Here is a 20813-nt window from a genome sequence, read left to right as displayed (position 1 = left end):
AGTGCATAATGGATAGCCTTTGGTGAACAATATTCTAGATGATTCATTTAGCATGCCCAGAAGTACACTGTGACCTCAAATATGTCAGTCAGCTATAAAAGTATGGTGTGTTCTGTCTCAATCTCTGACTTCTGATGGTGGCACTATGTGCTTTGGAACAGCAGTAAAAAGGATAAGCCATTATATCCTCAGGCCTTTCATTTACCAACGGTACCTAAATCAATCAGAATAGCTTAAAACTCCTTTGCTAAGTCATTCTGCCCATTTTCTTGCTGCTCAACTTAAAAGAGCAATGGTAGAACCAAATATATTCTCATAAAGAGAATAAAATACACTCATGATTGTTCATCAGCCAGCCATGACTAGAATAACTGAAATGTTATTGTTAACCTCAGTTTGAGGTAAAGCAAAAAGGTCTGAAATATTCAAGTATTTTTTTACAAATGCCCCAGAGAGCTTTTTTCATTCTGCGCCCCCTCCTCATGATTACTTTTGCTACTGTTTGGCCTCTTAAGATGCATAAGTTTATTTATTTTATCCTCTTATTTTTCATAAAGAAAACTTTACTTACCTAAAACTTAATCAATAAACTTGGAAAGGAAAAATAAACAACACATCCTCCTAAACATGGCTTCTTTTCAGGAAAAAAAACCACTACTTTTTTCATGCTAGAGAACACAAATAATATAAACCACGAATACTGCCAACAGTGTTGGAAGTTATTTTTGCCAGTGTTTACCTCTGCAATCTCTATTCGTTTTGCAAGTTCATCAAGTGAAGAAAAGCTTTCATCCAGTGAATAACCTTCCGGTGAACTATAAAGTGCTTGTTCAGGAGGCATATGTGGAAGAATTTCGGAGTCCCCTTGGCTTGCTAGGCATTTAAGGGACTCCTCTCTGTCTGTTATGCAACCATTTAAAAACCGATCAAAGAGGTCTTCTGGTTCTTCATTTTCACCTTCCTCTTCCAGTACTGCTGCTTCCTCCTGTATCCCTTCATATGGAACACTGTCCAGTTCAGGCATGTTACCTTCAGTATGCACATCCCCGGTAATGTCTGATGTTCTGCCCTGCACAGATTTCTTATCACTTCCATAAGCTGTCTGTTGCTGGTGCTTGTTTAATACGTTGCTCCCCAACTGAGTACTGGAAATCACAATAGAGCCAGCTGACCTGAGTAAGTTTTGTTCAGACTGAACCGTTTCATCTGAGGGAATTAGATCAGGAGGCATATAATCGGCATCTGTCAAAACCAATGTGTCTACCATTGGCTCACTAGAGCACTCTGCTGCAGGCTCCTCAGCAGCTGCTTCTATTTTTGCTACATCCTCAGAGAACTGCTCTTCTCTTGGCTGCAGACCGTCATCTTCACTAGCATCCTTTGTAGATAAACAGCCTGGCTGAGGCGTGCCCAGTGTCTCTGTGGGCTGGGTGGCTGGCTCCAGTGTTGATTCATCATTGCAGCGCTCCTCCTCCATGTGCTGCTTCCCCACAGAGAGTCGAAGACTTGCCTTCTCTTCAAGCCTATGACGCTTTTCGGGTTGGAAGCTCTCACACCTCTCACTCTCTTTGCGATTGTTCTCTTTCTTTGGTTCAGCGCCAGGCCAAGTCTGAGTATCTAATGCAACAGGGAAAGAGTTCAAGCATTTAGAAGTGATTCAATACTTCACCATTGTAGGAAGAAGAAGAAAAATCAGCAACCTGATAGCACTACCCGTTAATGTTTTGACTGAATTCCTGTCTGGCAGCAATCGCTCTGCTCCACTAATTTTCATGTGTAAAATACAAATCATAGTTAAAGTGAAGCAGCTAACTTGTTTTCTATTGACTTTTAGAGCACTTAAAGACACCTCTACATACCCTGCTGAACAAGGGTGTGATTAGTTACATATATGCAAGTTTTCCTTTGGCTTTGGCACTAAGTGGCTTGATTTCACTAAGTATTTTATACAGAAATTACAAATTGCTTTAAACATTTTAAAGGAAAGGGAAACTGTGATGAATATTGGTTGCTAAAAATATAATGGTAGCTTCAGTAACTATAATTAAAAAGGTACAAACCATACTGTTTACTGAAATTTTAAAAAACCTTAATATGAAAGATTAAAAAAATCTCCATGATGTTTACTGCTGCAGCCCTATGCACCACTAAGTATGCATAGGTACCATTAAAAAAATATATTTAACTATGCAATGGGTTGTTATTGGGCAGAGTAAAGGTTGGGGGGGGGGGGAGGAAATTTCTTGGCAGAGAAGCCACTGATTCCTAAGCCCTGTCAGCTTGCAGGTGGGAGCCTGCTGCTATTGACAGATGTTTCCAAATTTCCCTCCCATTGACTCTAAACAAATTAACTACGCCAGCTCTGTGGTTAGTTATTTGGTTTAGGTATGTGTGTCAAGGGAATGGGCGGCATCTTCTGGTCTACCCAACATGTTCCTTTTCACTTCTTACTGCCATCAGCAGTGAAGGAGAAATGGCAGAGGAACTTTCTGCTACAACTAGGCCATCAGCCATAGGATGGCTCCCTTAAAGTTTACTTTGATAGAGTGGATGGGGATGATCTTAAGTGATAACAGTATCTCATGTTTTGAACCAATGCTTGCAGTGCTCCTGACGTAGTACATCACACCAGGATACCTGTGTAGCATCGACAGATACAGAACAAGGAGGAGATGATGGAGATACACGCCATCCAGGGGGTCTATAAACAGCTCAGAATCCTAGTCATTGATGCAACCTGTCTCACATGGTTATTTTAAATACTTTTTTAAAAACAAAAAACAACAACCTTCATAGAATGAAAAGTACCGCCAAAGCAAAAAGATCTCTCATGTAGAGAAAAAAAAATTCAGCAGCAAAGCATAACCAGAAACCTTAGGGAATAAAATGCTAGGCTCAGTTTCCATACCATATTTAGATAAAGCTTATAAGTTTTAGAGCAACAGATACATAGAAATGCAGGCACAAAAACTTGGCTACCTTCCTATAAGGTCACGTGAGGACAGAACCATTAAGATTTATCAGAACAACATAATTATTAATAAGAACAAATAGATATTTTGACATTTTCTATGTAGAAAGATAAAAATGCACTTGAAGAGTCTCTTTTCCAACTAGAAGCTTTGTTGTGGAAACTTGAAAATCTGCACAACAAAATCATTGGTCATGCCTCTATAGCGTGAAGTAGTCATTCCTTCAGCGCACCAAAAGGCACTGACAAAAGAAACTTCCTTAGTAGGACTGTAGGTCGCCCCAGGAGGCCTGGATGCTAAGGGGATGCACTGCCTAGCAAAAACCTTTTCTGCACAGTGTGGCAATCAGCAGATCAGAGCTCACTTGGGAACAAACATCTGCTAATGTGATGAGACAAATATATGTAACTTAACCGCCGATGACATTACCAGGGGGCCACATATATGAGGCGTGAAGAGAGGACCTGCAGAACACAGACCACAAGGAAGCGAAACAAGATATTACTAAAGGGGTCAAAGAGGCAAAGAGGTTGCCTGAGATGAAATGTGATCGTAGCGAGAGGACATGTTCCTGATCTTTAGAGAATTGACTGATTAGGATTCATACATTGTCCTGCTGAAATATACTGCTTTGCTGGCACCACCATTTTGTTTAGATGACCTCAGTACTGGAGGACAGCATAGGGAGCAGCTTAGATTTCTGTATACTAGCTGAGCTGAAAATAGTCACAGAGAAAAAGCTAGCAGTGGGACACATCTAAACAAGAATTATCTAACACAACTTGCTTGTGTTGATGAAGACAAGTTGATACCAAGGCATTCTTCAAAGTCTCCCTGGTTATAGTGGTACCTTGGTTCTCAAACTTAATCCGTTCTGGGAGTCAGTTTGACACCCGAAACGGTTCGAAAACCAAGGCGCGGCTTCTGATTGGCTGCAGGAGCTTCGTGTACTCATTCGGAAGCTGCGTCGGATGTTCGGCTTCCGAAAAACTTTGGCAAACTGGAACACTCACTTCCGGGTTTGTGGCGTTCGCGAGCCAATTTGTTCGGGAGCCAAGCCATTCGAGAACCAAGGTACCACTGTATTTGATTTTAGGGCACTTTGGAATCAGCAGAGCCTTCCTTGGGCTAACTGGAAAAGCTCCAGTTTTACTTCCACCTCAAGATCACAGGCACACTGGCCATGTCCCTTTACCAAAGCCTTGTTAATTATACTCACAAGCAGAAAACCATTGTTTGCTAATGATCCCACGTTGTGGTTGGAATTCACAACTGATTTACCATGCAGTCCTGTACTCAGAAGTAAATCCCAATGACGGCAATGGGGCTGACTCTTATACTGGGTATAGGATTCCTTGATTATACAGTCTTTTCAACCCTCAAGCATGCCACACAACAGCAAGGAGAAGGCTAAAATCTGTAGGCAGCAGGCAGGTACACATCCAGGCAGACAAGATCTCTGCAGCCGACTGCTCCACAGCCACCTTCAGCCTCTTTTTCTATTTCCATGCTAATTTTAGCAACAGTGGTGGATGTACAGAAGTTGGACAGCGTTTAATGTTAGGGAAATGAGGTCTAGTATTTGAAGCCACTGCTCACACAGAAGCATAAAATTGTATAGTTGGAAGGGACCATGAGAATTATCTAGTCCAACTTCCTGCAATGCAGGAATCTTTTGCCCAATGTGGGGCTTGCATCCATGACCCTGATATCAAGAGTTTCGTGCTGTAACAATTGAGCTACTCTCATTCCTATGTTCTGCTGTTTTCTAAGAGAAGTCTAAGGCATCAAAAACGTAATCACCTTCTTATATTACTCTTGTTAGAAAATTGCCTAGCTAGTGCTATTCTAAATTAAAGCTTTCTAAACACTGACATGTTTTAAAAATAAAAGTGAAAAGATTTACAAGAGGGATACCTGAATCACATGCAGCAGCACCTCTTTCCTTAAGATCTTCAGATATCCTTAACCCTACAAAACTCTCACGTTTTAGGGATTTTTCTTTACTTATTAGCTGAAAAACACAACAGAATTCCTATTACTGAATTTTGTTTTTGCTTCATTTCATGCAGTACAGGTTATTATGCAGTGTAAGCTCCACACATTACATTTAGCACATTATAGAACACCCAGACATTTACTTGTAAAACTATGCCAAGAAAAAACTTCACAGTTTACCTTGCTTCGGAAGACCAGCGGCCTGCAACCAAAAAAGAAAATACAAAATAAACAGCTGCTTCCACCAAAATATTATTCACAAAAAACATCATCAAAACTAGACGACAAATCAGATTAGTTCTTTCCATGCTCTAATATTAGCACAGAAGTTTCCAACACTGAAACACTATCTGTGCCAGCATAGTTTTAAAGCACAGAGCCAGACCATATGCTAACGCCATTACAAACTGCCAATTATTACTTAATGGCCCATAAGGCAGTAAAAGTGGTGAAATCAATACAAGAAGTGCTCTTATAGAATGTGTTTATACAAATGTATCAGCTTTCAAAAAATTGTCCTGAATTGAAATCGACCACTCAGAGGAATTAACAGTGCTTTTTAGATCACTGAAAGTACCACCTGAATAGCACTACTTCCTGTTTCTAGCGACACAAGAGACTTAGGAGTGGATGGGAAGCTGTGAAAAACTAGCCTCTCCTAATATTTTGCAGCACATAGGCAGCACACTCAGTTTCCCCATTTTGCTCAATCTTCTAGTCTTCCACAGAAATAGCAACATATATCAAAAGTGGAAGAAAACCAAAAAATCACAACTGGCAGCGCAGCTCAACCTTTTAAAAGTTGTGCTTTATACTTCAAGAGCCTATTTCCAATAAAACAAATTATAAAGTAAAAATAAAAGCTTAAAGACAAACATAGGTGATTATTAAAATGTTAACTGCACACAATTCTTACCATTGACAAGAAGCAATTTGTCCACAATGCAGTCCAGAGCTGCACGGTGAGTTCTGCACGCAAAGCAGTGCTTCTGACACCCAAGCACCTTCATTTTACTGTCACTTATATATCACATTTTTACATTGCCTTTCTACCAAGCAGCTCAGAACAGCGTCCTCAAACAATCACGATCCCCAATAAGTTTCATGGCCAAGAGGTTATGTAAGATCAGGTCTCTCTGGATTACATCCAGCTCTCTGGCCACTACTCCACACTGGCACTCTAAGAATTCTCTCCCTCAATATGGCACTTGACAAGCAAATTCTGAAACAGTGGGAAGCGGCTTCAAATGCACTGAAGAGAGATTTCATTTTTTGGGGTGGAGGTGGGGGAGTTAAATGTTCTGGAAGCAATTCTTGGTGCATGTGACAAAGAAGCCTCTCGTTACTGGAGCCTCTGATGTGATAAATGCAACTATAGACCTGTAACACTTACTTTTAAAGTATTGTGACTGGTAAGTAGAATAACATTAAACACAGCCATGCTCTTGGATCTTAGCGCAACTAGCTGAATAACAGTTTATTATCCATAAAAACAATGCCCCATCCACACTGACTCATTTATTAATTCTCTATCTCACCCTTGCTCCAAGGAGCTCAGAGCAGCATACGTAACTTCTTTCCCCCAGCAATTTTATCCTTACAGCATTGTGAGAGTGATTCACTTACGAGATGGTGAGCTTGGGGAAGATACTTAGGGAGCCATCCCAACTACCCCGTCTTCCCAGCAGAGCTAAATGGGGGTGCCGGGACCAGCACGGCATCCATAGCCCTGCTGTGCATAGTGATTGGAAGGGCAGGCAGATTGCCCTTCGATCAGAACCCGATTGAACTCTATGCTGTCATGTGATGGCAGGAGGGCCAGTTTGGGATCAGGTGGTTCCCCAGCCAGCTCAGCCCTGCCTTCTCTTCACCCTTGGAATGTCCTGTTTTGGGGCTTTCTGCTGCCTGCCACCAGCGGGGATGCTGGCAGTGGCACATCTGCCAGCCCACACATTTGGCAGGTGAAAGGGGAGCCCCTCATCAGCAGAATGACACTGGCATCACTCTGCAGCCAGCATGAAGCCATATCTCTAACCAATCTACCCCATTCCTGCCTGGAACAAAGGGGTTTGGATTGCTCTGTGTGCGAGCTTCAAGAAAGAGCAGGGATTTAAACCTGCATCTCCCCATTCTAAGCCCACCACATTACAACACAGAGAAAGCTAAAGACCAGTACACTGACTATTACAGAAGGCTCAAAACTGGATATTTTTATTTCCCCAAAACACATGCTATCTCATTAAACTTTACAACAATCCTGTAATGTAGGCCAGTATTATCCCCATACTTCAGACAGGGGTTGGGAGTGGTTTGTCTGAAAGCCGCCTAGTGAATTTTTGGCCAGGGTGATATTTATATTACGTCACTCTTAGGCTTTTATGCTAGAGTACTGTAGTGCACAGAAAGAAGAGTGGAAAAAGTCTACCTCATAGCAGCAGCACAAAAGAAGCCAAGTCATGCCAAGGACATAATTTTGGCCAGCATGAGTTTTCCAGAACAGCTTTCAACGGGGAAGGCAGGACGTGAGTGGAAGAGGGAGAAGTGCTCATGCAATTGGGAATGGAACTCAGAAAACCAGACAGGGTATTCCGCGCCCCCCGTAACCCATTTTAACAATCCTCACACTGGAGAAGATGAGGTTTTCTGGGGCAGCCAGAAATCTAATAGCTAAAAATACAATTCTCATTAAACATGGGCTGGAGTTTAAATAGTTACTTGGGGGTTTGTGTGACAGTGTTAATAATGGTAGAAAAGCAGGGGGTGGGGAAGTAGGGAAGGCAGCAGTGGACAGTTCAGCCAGTAAATGAATGACACGGTGAAGGATACAGCAATAAGAGTAAAGTATGGGGACCGAAGAACTAGGGGAGAGAAAGGTAATTTAACAGGAATGTTGGAAGGCTGGAACAGTGGCAGGTAATAAGGGGAGAACAGGGACATGATGGAGGTGAGAAAGAGTAATAGAAGGAAACAAAATCAAAGTGGCATATAGGAGACATGATAGGCAACCTGTCAAGCAGAAACGTGGAAGGTGGGAAAAAGGTTTTGTACCAACCTTTCCCCTTTGTGGAAGTAAGATTCCTGTATACTTACTTCCTCAAATGTCATAAGCTCTCCTGGCCTATTTGACTGACCCTCCACTCCGCCCAGTCTCCTTAGCAAATTTGGTGTGTGCTCCTAGCACTGGTATTGGGGTAATCAGTATTAGTGTTCGACCCTTTCTGCATTGTTAAATATGTGAAGCTGCCTTATACCTGAGGTCCAGTGCCAAGGGCGTTCTGGTGGTTCCCTCACTGTGAGAAGTGAGGTTACAGGGAACCAGGCAGAGAGTTTTCTCAGTAGTGGCGCCTGCCCTATGGAACGCCCTCCCATCAGATATCAAGGAAATAAACAAGTATCTGACTTTTAGAAGACATCTGAAAGCAGCCCTGTTTAGGGAAGTTTTTAATGTTTGAAGTTTTATGGTGTTTTTAATATTCTGTTGTGAGCTGCCCACAGTGGCTGGGAAAACCAAGCCAGATGGGCGGGGTATAAAAAATAATTTATTATTATTACACCTAAAGATGTGGGACCACCATGGATGGCTCTTGCTGGTAGGCCAGTGAGCAGAGCCTCCAATGATTATCTTAATGCTTGGGTAAGTCCATGCAGGTGTAGGTAATCCTTCAGATAATGTGGTCCCAAACTATTCTTTTAAGACAAAAACCAGCACCTTGAAATAGGCCTGGAAATTAATAGGCAGCCAATGTAACTGACTCAGAAAAGGTGTAAGATGATCCAATATGTAATAAGTATGGAGTTGGATGGTACCTGTAAGAAGGGGACTGCGCAGACAATTAGAGCCTGTGTCCTCTTCTGGCTTTCCATCCAATTCACTGTACCCAAAAAGTTCTGTCAGTCACCCATGAAGTCTGCAGCTGTTTAATTCCTGATCAAGCAAATATAATCCACACTTTGATCTTGGATTTGAGTGTGACCTGGTGTGCATTACCAAGACCACCAGGCAGGCACAGCCAGCAAGAATCACTACTGACATTGGCGGCTGTGAGCATTCCTACTGCCTCAAGCCAGCTGTCTGTAAAAAGAACTGTGTGCCAGTGACTAACTCATCCCCCAGAGCAAATATCATCTGCTCCACTCTAGGATTGGCCTGGAAACTTAGTGCTTCCAATGAGTTCTTACTCTCTGGGTGCAAGCATTTGGGCTAGAAGACAGTGAAGAAACAGGAACAATTATAGCTGAAATAGTGGGAAACCGACTCTGAACCATACTGAACAGAGATTAAAACTGGGTAGATGGTATATAGTGGTACCTCAGTTTGCATACGCTTCAGGTTACATACGCTTCAGGTTACAGACTCCGCTAACCCAGAAATAGTACCTCGGGTTAAGAACTTTGCTTCAGGATGAGAACAGAAATCGTGCTCCGGCGGCGGGGCAGCAGCAGCAGGCCCCATTAGCTAAAGTGGTGCTTCCGGTTAAGAACAGTTTCAGGTTAAGAATGGACCTCCGGAACAAATTAAGTACGTAACCAGAGGTACCACTGTACTGTACTTATGTGTACTGGTAGATTTGTGTGAGGTGTGTAAATAGAATGATATTGAATGAGCAACATATATTACATGATTTCTGTAAATACAGCCAACTCTCAAATACATGGGGGTTGTGTTCTGGGGATAGTGCGTAAAGCCAAAATCATGTATAGTGAAAACACATTGAGTTCAATGGTGGGTGGGATTGCCAAAGTCATTTTCCCCAGACACACACACCCTTTCCATTTTTTTTCTGCCAAGCATATAAATCGTAATGCTCACAAGTTAAATGTATGCAAGTTGCAAGTTACCTGTATGAGTCAGAATTGGGTGTGATACGTTAGTGGGGGGAGGATTGCATGTTTTGAGCTAGAATGTGCCTTTGACAAGAGGAAAAGGATCCCTGGATCTAAAGATGCTTTCAAAATGTGCTGCTATGATTTTATTTTGTGAGCATCTTATTGTTTTATATTGTAGTTGTATTACAGTGCATTGTATTATATTGTAGTTTCTCAGTTTCATTGTTTTTTACATATTCATATCGTATTTGCTATTTTGTTAACTCATCAGAGACCGTCTTAAGTGGTATAAGAACACATGAAATAAAAATAAATAAAATTAGTATGCTCGTATGGCGAAGGAAAGCATGCTTTTGTGAAAGTGGGAATCTCCTTCATGTTTGATTAATTTTGAAATACTTCAGGCACCAAACTTTGAATTTAAAACATTTATCTTCAGCAGTTAATTTGGGTAAACGGTTAGTGATCTTCCAAACCATGTGATCCAACCTCCTGTGTCACATGACAATTTCATCTTCTCCTTTCTGGTTAGCACTAATCATAGTAATCAGTTAACATGTGGAAACCATGGTTAATGTTAAACACAGTTTGCACTATTCATCTGTCACAGCAAAACTATGGTTAGGCAACCTTGGAAAGAAAAGAGAGCCCATTGTATATTCCTTATTCTTCCAAACCATTGTTTTGGAGGATTCCTAACACGATATTTGAATTGAGACCATGAAGATTTTGGCAATTTCATCTTCTAATAATTTTATTTTTAAATTATCTTATCGAGAAATACAACAATGCACAAGTATTACAAGCAAACAAAGGAAAGTAATTGATCTAAAAATCCAGTCATAGTGTAGAATTCTTGCTTAGTGTTTTGTTTTGGGTTTTTTTTTTTACATTTTCTCCCTTTGAGCATCAGCTCTTTATGCTAAGTTGGCAAATGGCTTTTGAAAATCTGAACAGTTTCAACCACTTTATTCTGCTTTTCAAAGAAAACAGACAAGTGTTCTTTGGGGCCACACAATCCTTGACTGCACCTAAACACACACAAAAAGAGAATTGAACTAATTGAACCAGTATTATTTTTATTACTTACTCCTGATGTGATGTGCAAAGTTTAGCAAGTTTGTCTAACTCTTCATTATTCAGGACTTTAGCAGAACGTTTTAGAGCTGGAACCTCGTTAGATGCTGCTGCTTTCCATTTTTTTTCTGCAACAACACACAATCATTTTATATTTTTGTATATTACAAATATTTCAGTGTCTTCAAAAGCAAAATGTTTTGAATAGTCTCTAGACAAAGTGGATTCAACATAATGGAAAAACAAATATTACAGCACGGAATGACTGCAATAGTCCATTAACAGCCAGAAGCCTAACTGAAAATAATGATGTTCCTTTTCAAGGAAAATATATCATGATAAAATAAAGAACAACCACTGATCACTGTGCCTACACACAACAGTCACCACTAGGGAAATATGCAGCTATTTTTATTTTGCAACCCAAAACTTATTCTATTATAATAAAAACAAGAGATTTCCCAACTATATGACACACTTACCCCACTGTTGTTGTATAGAAGAAAGATTTGCAAGTAGTTGCTCATGATATAACCGTTCAAGCTGAATAAATTTCATGGCCTTCTCGTCTGAATGAAAAACTAAAGGAAAATGCAGACACCGAATGACAGTCGAGAACAGACAGTGCTTTTTTCTAAAAGAAATGTTTAGGGGTACTCTCATTTTCCTACTCATATTGAAATACAGCCCCCCAATGAGGCCAAACTTAGATTCACAAAATGTTTAGGGGTATGCATACCCCTGCGTACATCCCCCCCCCCAGAAAAAGGCACAGCATAGATATAATGTATAATTGTGCTCAAAACTTGGCATGCACGTGCTACATGGACCCCATAATCAACTCTCATAATCTTTCCCCCCTGTAGTCAGAAAGTTTTCCTTTTTGGGGCAATGAATTCTCTAGGATGAGTGTTTCCAGCAGTAATTTGCCATTCACATTTAAAGTTACTCAATTTAATGCAAAAAATACAATCAAGTACCACCTGGAAGCTCTTATTTCTTCAAATGACCAAATTCAAAAATGAAATAAATTTCTCTTTCAAGGGTAAAAGCTTCTCAGTTTTTGATCGCACATCTAGAATTAAGGGGCGAAAGCTAGCAAATACCACCAACATAATCTCTTCAGACTGCAAGTGCAAAAGAGGAAAATCAAAGCAGCTATAAACATCTTATGTGACATGGCTGAGTGGGGATTTGAACCCTGGTCTCCTTGGTCTTAGTCCAGCACTTAAACCACTATACCACAGTGAATCTATGCAAAGCCTGAGTAAATGCAAGCACCTCCTATATTAGATTCAAGTTCTTATGCTAGATTGAACAAGCTCATGTACACTCATAGCTTATGAACAATACCTTAGTGGTTTGTTTTTTGTTTTTTACACTGTTCTTGCAGACACTGTTTTACACTGTTCTTTACACATTTGAGATAACAATTTAATATTTATAGATGTGTCCCCTGGAAATTAAGAAATCTGAATAACTGTACTTAAATAATCATAATTTTTCCACTTTGACTTTAAGCAGACCTGTTGCTGGAAACCTTCAGCCATATGCTGAGGGCAATGGCATAGAAATCAATCTTGATTTTAAAAAGGATACATTCTCCATCTTGAAAATACGTTTCAGCAATCTGTAGCAGAAAGCAAAGAAGCAACTAACATTTTCAGATATTTATTATATCATTATCACCCTTTATATCATCCTCCAGAAACCACCTCAGAATCTATATCCTGCCAAAAACGTACATGAATGTTGTACCCTGAACCATGGCTGAATACACTATTTGTGCGAAGCGAGATTATATATGTTTGGATGTTTCATATATGCAATAAATTAAGATTGTAGTCCTGGGCACACTGATCTGAGATTAAGTTCCAGTGAACACAGTGGACCACACTTTTGAGTAAGCGTGTATAGATGATTGCACTAAATTTATTTTCTACTCATTTTATCAAAGCAACACATATACAGAGAGAGAAGTAAGAGTTATAGCCACAAAGTTTATATACTTTCCAGCCTCTTCATCTTCAAGAACTTCTGCTACAGTCCTCAGGATTATAACCTTCTACACCCACACACCTGGAAAGCAAATACTTGGGGTATTTAACTACTATGGCATCTTAAATACTAACAAATATATTGTGCCATAAACTTTTATGGTCCAGTCCACATTTCATCACAGTCTTTGACCTACAAAAGCTTATGGCATGATGGACTTCCCTCAATAATCTAATGGGTTGGATCCAGACTAAATTAGCTCCCACATAAATCAATGGGACTAGGAACATAAGGTGCTGCCTTTCACTGAGACAGACTCTAACTCACTCTAACTCTAACTCACTCTAACTCAGTGGCTTTCCATTATTTCAGCTGATAAAATCTCTCATAGTATGGCCACAGAGAAACCAAGGCAGGTCTTTTTTTACTACCTCATGGAGGCACAGGGGGAGGACTCTTGAATCCATCTGCTCAAATTCTTCTCGAAGAAGAGAGAAGAGGGCCTGCAAAGTCTGGGTTGGATCCTTTTGGGGAAAGTTTGCATTGGTCTTGTTTCCATCTTCATCTGATGTAGAACCCGTTGCTGTAATGCCAGTCTTCTCTTGCTTGGCTGCTGTGAAGTGTTCAACAAGAACAGTTGTGGAGTCTCAGAAACATTTCAACATATAGGGTTCTGTTCAAAATTGAATGAGCAAACATCAGCTCACACTGGGGGACTTCCCATCTCTCCTCCCTGAGCCCATGGAAAGCCACTCTGGGGGTCAAGGGCCTTTTAGGAAGGGAAATGGGCTGTAGCAAAAGAGGCCACATTGGCTACAAAATGGGTATAGCTTAATAGTAGTAGTACTTGATCAATGCTCCTTTGGGAGCAAAAGCAACAAGAGCCAGGATTTATTCCAATAAACTATAAAATATTGTATTAAAGATGGCATAAAAAGATTACCTTCAAAAGAACTGGTTATTTTCATGGCAACGTGTGACCTTCACTATGTTTGTGTCATGCCAAATTAGCATTTGTTTAAAAATGCTATCATGCTTTGGAATATCTTTCAGATATATTTCAGATATTCCAAAGACATTTGTAAAGCTAATTGTGAGTGTTGCACATAATGATGGAAGTGGCATTCAAACTAACAAACTTAAAATGGAAGGGAAAAAAATTAACTTTATGGGAAATTGATTTCACAGTGTTGTTGTGCAAATATTGACTAAATTCTGCAACCATTTCCCCAAAGTCACTCCTGTTTGAATTAATATAGTTCAGGCTGAAAAAATTCAGCAGTACCACCTTTATGGCCCTTACTCAGGACCACTCCCTGAAAGCTAGGCTCATCAACGTAATTATAAAACTACAATTATTCTGTTATAAAAGCCACTACCAACACAGATAAAAAGAACAGAATACAAAAAGCACCTATACCTACCCTTGGAAGACACAAACCTACAACACAAGACAAAAGAACATGTGCCCTCATTGTTTGGGCATTTTCTGATACAGAGAACGAAAGCATGTCATCATTACAAACTCTTTCCTAGCACCTGTTAAGTTCCCTCCTTTCTTGTTTCTGTTACATCTAATCCCTTTGCAATCACTAGCTTAATCTTTAACTTGATTGTTCTACCTGTTGGGAGACTAAAATATCTGTTTCTCTTTATCCACATCATAAACATTTACATAAATATACAGCATTTGTTGAACAGCGCTGAAAATTGTTTTTGGTACAGGAAGAATTAAGAGTGAACGTGAATTCTCAGAATGGAACTGAACCGATTAGGTTCCTAAGATAGATCTGTAAGACAACACTATTATTCTTTCTTAGGAAAAGATACTACAAAAGATTGTTGCTCAGCTCAACCCTTGACTTATTTATTACACTATGCAAACACACTGCCCTCCCTTGAAATCTCTATATTCCTGAAAACAAACCTGCATTGCCTTTACATGCATAAATGTGACATCTCATTTTTATCTGGTCACAGAAACCACAGCTGATATGTGAAAAACAAACTCAGAACAAGAAGATTGACAGGTCAAATGAACAAGAATGTATTAATTAGAGCAAACCTAAACCCTTTGTGTTGGCTAAGAAGCCAGCTTCAGAAATATCAGTTTGAAGTTGGCATGCTTTGAAACTAACCAGAATTTGTTATAATCTACGATTCCTAGTTCAGATGACCGGCCAAGCTAATACAGGGAAACTGAATGCTGGTGGAGTCCTTCTACCAACCATGTGGTAGGAAGGAAAGTGTGAACCTAAGATGGCAAAGTGCTAACCTAAGCTTCTGATCCATTATAAGCAAAAAAGGTCTACGCTGGATTCTGTTTTACATGAAATAGCTTGCACAACAAATCCTTACGTTGTGATATCTTGTTTCTGCCATGTTTGTATCTCCTTAAAATAATCAAGAAAAAAACAAATTTAACATTTAAATTGTCACTGTAGTAGAGCTTAGACTGTATGAAAAGTATCTTTTCAGTCTTCAACTATGCAAATCTAAATTGCCTTATTTTAAGCAGTTTATTAGCTGTCTTTCTACTTGGTGTACACAAGACAGTATTCAAAATGGAAACATGAACTTATCATACACCCATTTCTATACACCCCAAGTATTTGCCAGTTCAGTCCTTCTTAATATGATAATGCCATCTAACCAGATGATGAAGATGAGTGATTGCCATTAAAAAAAATATGTTCGAAAGTGGAAATCTGCCCAAAAACCTTCTCCGACCATAACGCAGTAAAGATGGTGATGAAGCAAACAACAACTGGTTCCTTCAGATGGAGAATGAATGACACCTTACTTGGAGATGAAGAGATCTGCAAGAGGGCCCAAAAAACTTTGAAAGATTATTTTGAAATCAACTTGAGGACTAAAGTAGAAAAAAGAATAATATGGGACGCAAGTAAAGCCGTGATGAGAGGATTTTTGATACAACAAAATACACTAAAGAAAAGAAGTCAAAATGAGAGGAAAGAGAAAATCTTGGAAAAGATAAAAGAAGGGGAAAGGAAATTAAGATCGAAACCAAAATCGCAAGAGATTTTAAGAGAAATCAAACTATATCAAACACAATTTATGGAACTGACGAATCAAGAAATAGAATGGAAAATTAAACAAATGAGACAAAAGACTTTTGAATCTGCAGATAAGTGTGGTAAGTTATTGGCTTGGCAAATAAAGAAGAGACAGAAACTTAACACGGTAACAAACTTAGAAGTGGATGGAAAGAACATATTTAACCCAGTGGAGATTAGGAACTGTTTTCAGAGCTACTTTAGACAACTGTATACACAAGGGCCGCAGAAAGAAATGGATATACAACAATTTCTCGAGAAAAATGGGCTGAAAAAGATTTCTCAGGAAAGTAAGACAATTTTGAATCAGGAAATATCAGCACAAGAAATAGAAGGTGCCATCCAAAGTATGACGCTGGGCAAATCTCCCGGACCGGACGGACTGACTTCCAAATATTACAAAGTTTTGAAGGAAGGATCATTACAACCCCTGAAGGAAGTCTGCAATGAGATTATGGAGGGGAGAAGGGCACCCGACACGTGGAGGGAGGCCTACATTACACTTATACCAAAGACAGAGACTGAAAAGACCCAACTTAAGAACTACCGACCCATCTCCTTACTAAATGTGGATTATAAAATCTTTGCTGATATTTTAGCAAAGAGACTGAAAAGAGTTTTGATGGAGGAGATTCACGGGGACCAAGCGGGCTTTCTCCCGAAAAGGCACTTGTCGGACAACGTAAGGAATATAATTGACATTTTGGAAAAGTTGGAAGTGAATATAAACACTAAGGCAGTTTTGATATTTGTGGATGCCGAGAAAGCCTTTGACAATATATCTTGGAGTTTTATGTTGAAGAACCTCTGGGGGATGGGGGTAGGCCAAGGGTTTGAAAATGGTATAGGTGCAATATATTCTGAACAGAAAGCAAAATTAATTGTAAATAATGTGGTTACAGAAGAGTTCAAGATTGAAAAAGGGACACATCAGGGGTGCCCTATCTCCCCATTACTTTTCATATCGGTCCTGGAGGTTTTGCTAAATATGATTAGGAAGGACCAGTTGGTTAAAGGGGTTCAGGTCGGAGCTAAACAATATAAATTGAGAGCATTTGCAGATGACCTGGTACTTACATTACAAGAGCCAGAAGCTAGCACGAAAAGAGTTTTGGAAATAATTCAAGAGTTTGGTCAAGTGGCAGGATTTAAATTGAATAAGTTAAAGACTAAGGTATTGGAGAAAAATCTAACACAGTTTGAAAAAGAAAGGTTTCAGAATGTGACAGGGTTGACTGTGGTTAAAAAAGTGAAATATTTGGGGGTAAATATGACAGCTAAGAATGTGAATTTATTTAAAGATAATTATGAAAAAACTTGGATAGAAGTGAAAAAAGACTTGGAGATCTGGTCAAATCTGAAGCTTTCCTTGTTAGGTCGTATTGCAGTTATAAAAATGAATGTATTGCCAAGAATGTTGTTTTTGTTCCAAGCATTGCAAATAGTGGATAAGATGGATTGTTTCAAGAAGTGGCAAAAAGATATATCTAAATTTGTCTGGCAGGGCAAAAAGCCCAGAATAAAGTTTAAGATACTAACGGATGCAAAGGAAAGAGGGGGATTTGCCCTGCCAGACTTTAAACTGTACTATGAAGCGGCAGCTTTCTGCTGGTTAAGAGATTGGCTGCTTCTTGAAAATACAGATATTTTGGACTTAGAAGGTTTTAATAATATCTTTGGGTAGCATGCATATTTGTGGTATGACAAGGTTAAAGCACACAAAGGTTTTAAAAACCATATTGTCAGAAAAGCACTATTAAATGTCTGGATTAGATATAAAGATTTGTTGGAAAACAAAACCCCAAGGTGGTTGTCGCCAATGGAAGCTAAGGCAGTTAAAAAGTTAAATATGGAGTCTAAATGGCCAAGATATTGGGAAATTTTGGAAAAGGAAGGGGACAGATTGAGATTGCAGAGTTTTGAGAAATTAAAAGGGAAAGTGAGAGATTGGCTGCACTATCATCAAATAAATGAAGTGTTTAAAATGGACAGTAAAATTGGCTTCCAGGTGGAAAAATCAAAATTGGAGACTGAACTGTTAGAATCCAGCACTAAAAATTTGTCAAAAATGTATAATTTGCTGCTGAAATGGAATACACAGGATGAAATGGTCAAATCAAGCATGATTAAATGGGCTCAGGACATTGGTCATAACATTATGTTTGCTGACTGGGAGAAGTTGTGGACCACCGGGATGAAATTTACGGCATGTAATGCCTTAAGAGAAAATATTATGAAGATGATCTATAGGTGGTACATAACCCCAGTCAAGCTAGCAAAGATTTACCATTTGCCTGATAATAAATGTTGGAAATGTAAGGAAAAGGAAGGTACATTCTTTCACCTCTGGTGGACGTGCCCGAAGATTAAGGCATTCTGGGAAATGATCTATAATGAACTGAAAAAGGTATTTAAATATACCTTCCCTAAGAAACCAGAGGCCTTTCTCTTGGGTATTGTCGGCCAAGGGGTGTTAAAGACGGATATAACTTTTTTTATGTATGCTACAACAGCAGCAAGAATACTCATTGCGAAGTACTGGAAGACACAAGAGTTACCCACCCTGGAAGAATGGCAGATGAAGGTGATTGATTACATGGGTTTAGCAGAAATGACGAGCAGAATCCGAAACCAGGGAAGAGAAGCAGCGGAAGAAGAATGGAAAAAATTCAAGGACTATTTAAAGAAATATTACAAAATCAATGAAAGTTAGAATGATGTTGGATTAGAAAATAAATGGTTACTATTAGTAATGGATAAGACAAGGAGAATAAGGAAGAGTAAATTAAATTAAAATAAGGGAAGATTTGTTGAAAAATTGATTAGAAATTGGAATACAGAAAAGGGAGGTATGAGGAAGTTGGGGAAGAAAGGTATAAGAAAATAAGATTTGAAATTGTACTTGTTTTTGTTTGTTTGTTTGTTTGTTGTGTTTATTGTGTTGTATTGTTATGTTTTTGTGGTTTTAAAAATTTCTTAATAAAAAGTATATAAAAAAAAATAAAAAAAATATGTTCAACAGAATGCATTTCATACAGTGTAGAAAATCATACAGAGGCAGAAAATAAAAAGGGTTAACTAACACCTTATGAAAGAGGGTGTGACGGATTTCATGGAAGAAGTATTGTAAAAGGGAGTTGCAGATGGCAAAATCAAAGGTTTAGGTGTATTCGACACATTACATTTATTATATTTGCTGTATGGCCTGCTTTATAGGTCACATTAAACCACATTCAAAGCAAACTATGGCTTAAGGTGAACAATGTGTTGGAGCATGCTGCTCAAGAGTTCCCATCTCACACTTCCCCTGTTGTTGCTGCCACTGCACCATAAACAAAGCAAGCCAGAGTTTGGCCTGTCATTTTGTCTGAATCCAGGCTCACTGCCTACCCACCCCCCAAAACGAGCTACAAGTTGTAAACCAGTAACAAAGCTTGAATATTGGTTGTGGCTTGTTGGGAGAGAAGCAAACCACGGACCTGAGTGTGGTGTGTGAACTGGGCCATAAAATAAACTATTTTGGACCTTAAGTTGCCTCTGTGTGGCAACTAGAACTGGGGGCAACTTCTGCTACATGGGCATCTCAGCTCAGATTCCCGGCAGATAACTCTACCTGGCAAGCAGAAATGCTTGCACTGACAGAGCAATTAAATCAGTATGACATTGAAATTCCTTCCTATTATTTTTATCAATTGAAAACAAAAATTAGTTTTTAATAGCATCTACTCTTCAAATACTTGGGTGGCGCTGTGGGTTAAACCACAGAGCCTAGGGCTTGCCGATCAGAAGGTCGGCGGTTCGAATCCCCGCAACAGGGTGAGCTCCCGTTGCTCGGTCCCTGCTCCTGCCAACCTAGCAGTTCAAAAGCACGTTAAAGTGCAAGTAGATAAATAGGTTCTGCTCCGGCGGGAAGGTAAACGGCGTTTCCGTGAACTGCTCTGGTTCGCCAGAAGCGGCTTAGTCATGCTGGCCACATGACCCGGAAACTGTACGCCGGCTCCCTCGGCCAATAAAGTGAGATGAGCGCCGCAACCCCAGAGTCGTCTGTGACTGGACCTAATGGTCCAGGGGTCCCTTTACCTTTTACTCTTCAAACAACACTACTTTCTCTTGTAAGAAAATGGCTTGCTAACATTTGCCTTCTAGGTGAATGCATTCTAGGTGCATACTTCACCTGCCAGGTTTGCAGAGTTGGCTGGGAAGGTAGTGGCCTTGTAGAGAAGATATAGAAAGACCACACTTTTTGAGAACAGTAATCATAGAAGGAGATACACCCAAGTCACGTTATAGGTTAAAGGCCTGTACTATGAGCAAACAAAATGTATATTGTGGAAGTTGTTGTACCTTTCCTGCTGGAACTTTTTGTTTTCCTTGAACACCTTTTTTCAGAGTCACCTTTTTCTAAAATGAGCATTTCATCTGCAGCGAAGCTTCTAGATGGCTTATCGCTTTCATCTTCTTGGCAGGAGGACGTGTAGTCTCCACTGTCCTCATTATTATTAATGCTGTCCTGCTCAACCTTTCCCATTGTGTCGCCACTGCTTTTCAGAGTATCGTGCTTGCTTCCATTAAGCTGATTTTCATTTTCATCTGGTGAAGAAGCTAAGCAAGCTTTGATCTTTTCCACAAGTGTGTCGGTACGAAGTGAGCCTTGTAAACTTAACTGCAGGTCATTTGTAGGAGATTCCCTGTCATCCATTAGAGCGTTCCTAGGGTGAACTTTATATCCACTTAGCACAAATGATCTTCAGCTCTAGAAAGGAAAAAAAAGGCATTGAGATTTATAATAATCAAAATCCAAGTCATGTTTTGACTACCTAGCTATATTAGATTATATAGTCCAGCCTTGTATTTAAGCACTCGC

The 20813-nt window shown here is 39.7% G+C and overlaps 1 protein-coding gene across 5 annotated transcripts in view; it reads right to left on the bottom strand.

The window, feature by feature from the left end:
• The window catches only part of CNST (consortin, connexin sorting protein), a 41105-nt gene that overhangs the window by 7044 nt on the left and 13248 nt on the right, over nucleotides 1–20813 (bottom strand). For 4 of the 5 annotated variants that reach the window (XM_053382720.1, XM_053382723.1, XM_053382722.1 and 1 more), the window contains 8 exons: nucleotides 20294–20702; nucleotides 13304–13485; nucleotides 12474–12504; nucleotides 11357–11443; nucleotides 10888–11002; nucleotides 5151–5172; nucleotides 4890–4986; nucleotides 740–1617 (listed from right to left, as the gene is read on the bottom strand). In XM_053382720.1, the coding sequence (XP_053238695.1) occupies nucleotides 740–1617; nucleotides 4890–4986; nucleotides 5151–5172; nucleotides 10888–11002; nucleotides 11357–11443; nucleotides 12474–12504; nucleotides 13304–13485; nucleotides 20294–20648 (1767 nt within the window). In that variant the 5' untranslated portion in view covers nucleotides 20649–20702. The remainder of the gene's footprint in view (nucleotides 1–739; nucleotides 1618–4889; nucleotides 4987–5150; nucleotides 5173–10887; nucleotides 11003–11356; nucleotides 11444–12473; nucleotides 12505–13303; nucleotides 13486–20293; nucleotides 20703–20813) is intronic. The other variant, XM_053382724.1, reaches the window with a different exon arrangement.

This window comes from Podarcis raffonei, chromosome 3 (assembly GCF_027172205.1).
Source record: "Podarcis raffonei isolate rPodRaf1 chromosome 3, rPodRaf1.pri, whole genome shotgun sequence".
Classification (NCBI taxonomy): Eukaryota; Metazoa; Chordata; class Lepidosauria; order Squamata; family Lacertidae; genus Podarcis; species Podarcis raffonei.
Note: the sequence above shows the minus strand (reverse complement) of the source record. Positions and strands in the feature narration are given on the sequence as shown.